At 35.0% G+C, this 7336-nt stretch overlaps 1 protein-coding gene across 1 annotated transcript; it reads left to right on the top strand.

The window, feature by feature from the left end:
* Positions 1–322: 322 nt before the first annotated feature.
* Positions 323–4443, top strand: LOC107430090 (embryogenesis-associated protein EMB8). Its single transcript, XM_016040883.4, has 8 exons — positions 323–1022; positions 1481–1609; positions 1983–2114; positions 2505–2647; positions 2734–2831; positions 2927–3021; positions 3323–3376; positions 4000–4443. Exons 1-8 carry the CDS (start codon positions 627–629, stop codon positions 4213–4215), a joined length of 1263 nt encoding a protein of 420 aa, XP_015896369.2. The 5' UTR covers positions 323–626; the 3' UTR covers positions 4216–4443.
* The last annotated feature ends 2893 nt before the right edge of the window (positions 4444–7336 follow it).

A 7336-nucleotide genomic window follows, 5' to 3' on the forward strand; every position in this document is an offset into this window, starting at 1 on the left:
CAAATAGTTTGTCCTTATAGTGTGCCAAACCCAGCTCCCAAACTACTAATGATATCAGGCAGGCGGGCTAGCTATTTCTGGTTAAAGGTTATGGAAATTAAACTGATATTAATTCTTATGAAACTGGTTAAAGGCTTTTAATTAATTATTGATATGGCGGACATTTTGGTAGATAATCCTCTGGAGATAACATAAGCGATGATATACGAAATTCAAGTGTGAATAAAAAACAAAATTGTACTAATAAACTCTCTTTTTCTTTTTGCAAAAAAAAAAAAAGAAAAAAAAAATCCTCAGGCTCCAATTTTACCGACCTTAAATGTTGCATTGCAAACTGCACAGATAACATAGTAGCCATAGCCTCAATTAATTTCACAACCACCAAAAGCAAGCTGCCCACGTGGGAAAATTGGCCACTCAAAATTGAACATGCTTTCTTGTCTTAAGAAATTGAAACCGCTATAAAATGTAGCGCCTTGGTATGGTATATAACCTATACGGCTTAGATTAATAGATAAAGTTATGTAAAAACGTGAATTTGAACGGCGGTTTCATTCATAAATGGTAGTTTTCCGAAGCAGCCATTGATTGGTCAACTTAAGCTGTCCAGTGAGCGAGTCAAACCAATGGCAAGAGCCTCATTAGGCTCCGCGCCACCGACTCTCAACCCCTTTTCCCACCGTCGTGGCCTCCACCAAGCCTCCGGTCTCGCCGTCTCCTCCGCCGCCATGAATGCCGGCACAATGCCAGACCATCAGACCCGGACCCACCCTTCTCTCGAAATCATTGGTGGATCGTTCCTGCCGGCCTTGAAGACCCTCACCCGTCCTTACAACCCTTTCCCTATCATCGGATGGAACCGCCACCTGGAGACCATCTTCGCCGCTTTCTTTCGCTCCGTTCCCGACGTCAGGCTCCGACGGGAGTGCCTCCGTATGAAGGACAACGGCTCCGTCGCTCTCGACTGGGTCGCCGGCGACAACCGCCGTTTGCCCCCTGACTCTCCGCTTCTTATTCTTCTGGTTCGTGGTCTTTTGCATTTTTTCTGTTAACCATGAAAATACTAGAAATGAAGGAAAATTTAAAAATAGGATATTAACCCAAAAAAAAAAAAAAGAAAAAAAAAAAAAGGAGAGAACTTTATCCGAATACAAGTACTTTTTCCAGCTATTAGCATCAATAGTTTTGTGATTGAAATGGGCAAGCTTTACAATCTAACCGTGACAGTACAACATGTAGGAAAATGAAAAAAAAAAAAAAAAAAAAAAAAAAAAAAAAAAGGGAGAAAACTGTAAAAATTCTGCTGCAGCTTTTACTTCCAAATTCAGATACCTTTCTTTCTATGGTGAACTAGAATTTCTAAAGCATGTAATGTTGCTTCTAATGGGAAGGGAACATTTTATGACCCAATTCACTGTTAGTAAATATGAATCATGTAATGTTGCTTTTAACTAGTTTGTAATGGATGGATGGTTCGCAGCCCGGTTTAACTGGGGGGAGCGACGATTCGTATGTGAGACATATGCTGATTAGAGCTAGAAGCAAAGGATGGAGGGTGGTTGTATTTAACAGCCGGGGTTGTGGAGATAGCCCTGTTACTACTCCTCAGGTATTCATCTCCATGCTTCAAAACTTTTTTTTTGCTGATATGACTTGGACTACATTTGAATTGGAGATAGTATGTCTTTGCTTACTAAACACAAGATAGTATGTATTTAGCCATAAGCAGAATCGACCATTAGCTAGCGTGGCATCTGCATCATGATTGATGTTTCTTTGTCTGTGCATTGAATAGTGAGACTGATAGTTTTGTTGGGTTCACAAGCCTTACCCAATGCTGGAACTCGAAATAGCATTTTTGGAATCATGAACAGTAATGTTACATTATATATATTTGTAGAACGCTGGAGTTTCATTTTACAGCTTTAAATGTTGCTATACTTGAAACTAAGTTTTTGACTATTGGTTACCCTGATATGCAGTTCTATTCAGCTTCATTTTTAGGAGATACATGTGAAGTGGTGGCGCATGTTAGTGCTCGATATCCAAAAGCCAATTTGTATGCAGTTGGTTGGTCTCTTGGGGCAAACATTCTTGTTCGTTATCTGGGTCAGGTAAGATAATCACTTAGCTACAGTCCTTTTCTCCCCATGCCAATTCAACCACTACTTTTCTATATGACTTACAGTAGAAATATGCTCTGGCAATAGGTCTAATGAAACATTTCATCTTATTTCTTTCTAGTAAGTCCATTGTTTAACACAGTGATTGTGACATTATGTTTATTGCTCAATTAAATTCGTCAATAGCTTTAAGTGCCAACTAAGAATGCGCTTAAGGTAACAAAATTGTGAATTAATAGCGTTTATATGGCCTTGAACATGATCAAAACTATTTTATTTTATTTTGCTGCTGCAATTTTAAGGAGCTATATTGGCATTTTATTTTCATTTATTTCAGTTCAGCCTCTGTGTCGTTTATGTCTTCATTAATGTTACATGCAGGAATCTCATGCCTGTCCTCTTTCTGGTGCTGTGTCATTGTGTAATCCATTCAATTTGGTCATAGCAGATGAGGATTTCCATAAGGGCTTTAACAATATATATGACAAAGCTCTTGCAAGTTCTCTCTGCAAAATTTTCAAGAAGTAACACCATAATTAATTGACTCTATTTTCTCTATGGTAATTTTACCTCAAATTTGGTAACTCCATTTGTTGTTACTGGATTGCAGGCATGCTCTACTTTTCGAGGATATGAGTGGTGATTATAATATTCCGTTGGCTGCCAATGCCAAGACCGTAAGGGAGTTTGATGATGGATTAACACGTGGTATGTATTTATGTACATAGAAGCCTTACCTTTATTTCTTCAATGAGATTAATGGCCTGCCATTTGCTGAGGGAATTTTTTATAATTCCTTGCAGTTTCATTTGGTTTCAAGTCGGTAGATGACTATTACTCTAATTCCAGTAGTTCAGATTCCATAAAAGATGTCTGCATGCCTTTGCTTTGCATCCAGGTAATAACAGAGAACTTAAGTCATGTAAGGATCTACCATTTTGATGGCCATCTGGTTTAGCGATGAGGATAATTTCTTTGTTGACATTAGTGGTGGATACTTTAATTGGCAATAGATTGTCCTTGTAATTCTATGAATTGCATTAAATTTTTCCAGCAGAATGTGATTCATAAAATGCTAAACTTTTAGCTCTAGATTCTTCACCTTTTTTCTTTTCTTTTCTTTTCTTTTCTGGATTTTTTAGTACTATGTTCCCTCTTTATTTCAGTTGTGATATAAACTTGTTCTTCATGGTTTACAGGCAGCAAATGATCCAATTGCTCCAAATAGGGGAATTCCTCGACAAGATATCAAGGTCTATGAAGTCTCTTGAGCTGTTTATACCACTCCTTTCGAGTTAAATCTTCTTAAACCATAATTGCATTATAAACCATGACCAAGACTGATAAATGGAATGCTTAAGTAAGCAGAATAGGATGGAACAGGTCGAATCCTAAACCTAAGCAATAAGAACGGCAAAGGGCTGTTCTAGGCTTTTAAAGAGTATCCTAATCTCATCATGGAGGTTCTCCGTCCCTCTATGTGCCATCACCAAGTCTATTTCAAGAATACTTAAAAACAAGCAGCAGAACCGAGAAAGGGACTGCATATCCTAAATAGACCAGGAATGCCCTGAATATGCTCTTACATGATATATTAGCTGACTCCATTGTAAGTTGAGGAATTTAAAAGGATTAAGTAAGAAGAAAATATTATTAAGAAAAAAAAAAAAAAAGAAAGTAAGAAGAAAATAGGCCATGAAATGCCAGTTAGTGGTGATAGGCTGATAGATGAGGCTTTTCTTTTCCCAATAAATTGTTCCTTCCTTTGATCACATGGCATGGCATCAGGACTGGTGATTCACCTTATTTATCTTATATTATCTTTATACTCTCTTTATGGCTGTTTGAATTTGAAATTTCCTTGCATTTTTCTCAGGACAATCCAAATTGTTTATTGATAGTGACACCCAAAGGAGGTCATCTAGGGTGGGTGGCAGGTGCTGAAGCTCCTCTTGGAGCTCCTTGGACTGATCCCGTGGTGATGGATTTCCTGGAGCATCTGGAGAAAGGATCTAATAAGGCCCTTGGATCTTCTGGTAACTTAGAAGGTGTTCAAGAACGTGCAGAGGCAGTGCACCACTTAGAAGTCTAGAGTTGGAAAATGCTTCACTAGTATATACACAATTCTTGCATCTTATACCATATAACATTCTTGGCAATCCATTGATAATTTCGTTGGATAAGCTGATAGATAGACTATAAATAATTCTTTGTACTTCGCTGCTGTTAATGCAGTGTGATCAGATAATTACACCTTGGATCTCATGTTGAAATTTTGGACTTTACCCAATAAAATTCATGGTAAGCAAAAAGTTAGAGATGTTGTCTGAGCCCCATGGATTTCTGAATATGTTTTTTAAGGTGTGATCCTCATATTTCTTCAGGCAGAGGCTAGAAGTTTCTGATCAAACATAAAACATGAAAAAAAAATAACGTAAACCCAATAATGAGCAAAACGCACAATGTATACATAAAACATGTAAAATTGTCTGTTCTGGTTTGATTATAAATAGTTGGTTGTATTATTATATAACAGTTGCGTAGAAGTTTCATTGAATAATGGAACATGAATCAAAACGCATTTCAGGTGTTTGGACAATGATCGCTGATCTTTTTGAAATTTGTTTTATTTTTCCATTACTAAAAGAGCCTTGTGTTATCCATTTCCCTGCCTTGAAAACCATTGCCTTGTCACTTAACGTCAAAGGAATCAATTGGTTGATGATGCTTGTGTCTATGCCTTTTAGTTTTGGACCCTTCTTTGTTTTTTTTGGGTGAACTTGGTTGTTTTTTATTGAGTTTGACGTGGCAGGTTGTGGATTCAGGAGATCTTCCTTATCTGCACCATCGCTTTCCTTATGAAAATTGGCACCACTGAATCACAATTCAATTGCAATTGTCCTTCTAACCCATGTGGAAGAAAAAAATTAAGTGAATAGCTAGGGATACTAGTAATTTGGTTTTGAAAAGTAGGTCATCAAATACAAATTTTCTAAACAATTCCACGTCCTATTCTGGCTTCTTTTTTAAAATTTTTCTTTCTCCTTTTTTTTTTTTTTTTAATCAAATAAATATAGGCAGGCATATGGACAAAGAAGTCTCTGTGAAGGAATAGACCAAAATGCTCGGCTCAAATTGAGGATTTATATGCATGAATGAATTTGGATGATTTAAAGGAACTATTCCTGAAATTGACCATATTTTACACTACCAAAAGAAAAGAAAGAAAAAAGAAGAGAATGGAAAAGCAATTTTTTTTTTTTTTTTTTTGGGGGGGGGGGGGGGGGGGGGGGGGGAAGAGAATGGAAAATGGCTAGCATTTGTTATTATTATTATTATTTTGTTCGCTTTTTTCTGAATTAAATTAAACAAGTAATCAAATGAAACGCTCCAAGTTCTAACTTCCATGTTCCAAGAAAAAGCTAAGGAAACGTCCTGAGAATCATGAAGAATATTTTGGGATAAGACTAACAGGGTTTTCCTTTTTTCTTTTTTTTTTTTTTTTTTTTTTTTTTGGGGGGGGGGGGGGGGTTGGTGATTAAGACAAACAACTAATAAGGTTATATTATTAATTTATTACCTTTTAGCCAAGAAATTTCATTTTCCTGAGAAAGCAACTACCCGCTTATTGGGCCAACAAGAATAGAAAACTTAGCAAAATGAGAAAAATTGGGCCAACTGAGTACGAAGATAAGGCAGGAAATTGACCCATTATAATAAGTCCATGTTATCGGTATAACGCGGATGGATGGAAACTTCGAGGGGCCCATCATGTCAGATTTTGGGGATCAAATCACTGGGTCCCACATCTTCCTTGCTTACCAGTGGGCACGTCACCCACCAATGTCATTCAAGATCAATGCGGCTTAGTCCTACACCACTCGCATTTTATTTTATTTTTTAATTTTGATTTTTTTTTTAATCGTAATTTTGCTTTTTCTTTGAGATATAAATATATATATATATATATATATATATAATTTTTACTGTATAGACGGTACATGCAGATTATATTTAAAATTAATATTTTATAAAAAAAATAATTTTACTGTTTATAATATGTATATATACATAATAAAAATTGATATTTTTTTTTAAAAAATATTAATTTTAAATACAATTTACATATACCAGTATCGTAAAATTATTTTATATATATATATATATATATTTAATGATGGTGAAAATTTCCATTTAATTCTATCCCATTAAAGATCCATCCTTTTATATGATGCGAATTTTTTGATTAACCAAGAACAAAACGGGAAAAGGGGCAAGATGCTTGCCCTGAATCAGAACTGGTATTCCCTGTTCAATATACATATGTATATAATTATATTTAAATGAATGGGGAATTAAACGGGGAAGGAGAGTAAAAACATGGCAGATATAGATTAAGTTGGTTCAATTTTAGACTAAAATCTAATATAAACCAAATTATTCAGTTTATCTTATGAAACAATCCATTCTAAATTTTTGTTAGCTTTAAAGTTGAATCGAATCAACCGAGTATAATGGGGATGGTTACTCATTTTAGACTTGGCTCTAGAATTAGAATTTTTTTTTTATTTATAATTAATTTCAATCAAATACTTTCAAAATTTCAATATATATTTAGAATTAGATTTCAAAATTTTAGCCCTTACATGTATGGAAATAATTAAATATTAATAAAATATAATATCCATTTACATAATAATATTAATAAACTTTGTAAATCATGATGCATTGATGAGTTGTGATGGGAGAAGACAAAAGCAAGAGGATGAATGTCGTGAATGGAAAAGACAATGAGCGCGATGATGATTGGAGAAGACGAGACTATGAACTCTATGGTTTTGTTTTGTGGAAAAAAAAAATAATAATAAAAAAAACAAGTTGGAGTATGGTGATGATGGTGGTCTGAACACTAAAAATTTAGGGTTACTTCCTTACAGGGTAGGTGGTGATGGTCAGCAAAATGAAAGAAACATTTGAGGGGCTCTTAAAAGATTTCATCTTCGGAAGGTGATAATAATAATAATAATTATTATTATAAAATTATGTATAATACATTAGAAGAAGAAACGCATTACCTAAAATATATTTTTAGCGACACATTGTATAAAACGGTCACCATTTGTGACCTTTAGCGACGCATTTATCAAGCTTCTCTTTTAATTGTTAAAATACTGCAGCTTTTAGTGACGCTTTTATTTAATTTTTAACAATTT

The sequence above is a fragment of the Ziziphus jujuba genome, chromosome 6 (genome assembly GCF_031755915.1).
Source record: "Ziziphus jujuba cultivar Dongzao chromosome 6, ASM3175591v1".
Taxonomy (NCBI): Eukaryota; Viridiplantae; Streptophyta; class Magnoliopsida; order Rosales; family Rhamnaceae; genus Ziziphus; species Ziziphus jujuba.

Coding starts and splice junctions, on each gene's coding strand:
- LOC107430090 (XM_016040883.4), top strand. CDS start 627: ATGGCAAGAGCCTCATTAGGCTCCGCGCCACCGACTCTCAACCCCTTT. Junction 1,023..1,480: donor CTCCGCTTCTTATTCTTCTG/GTTCGTGGTCTT, acceptor GATGGTTCGCAG/CCCGGTTTAACTGGGGGGAG. Junction 3,377..3,999: donor TTCCTCGACAAGATATCAAG/GTCTATGAAGTC, acceptor CATTTTTCTCAG/GACAATCCAAATTGTTTATT.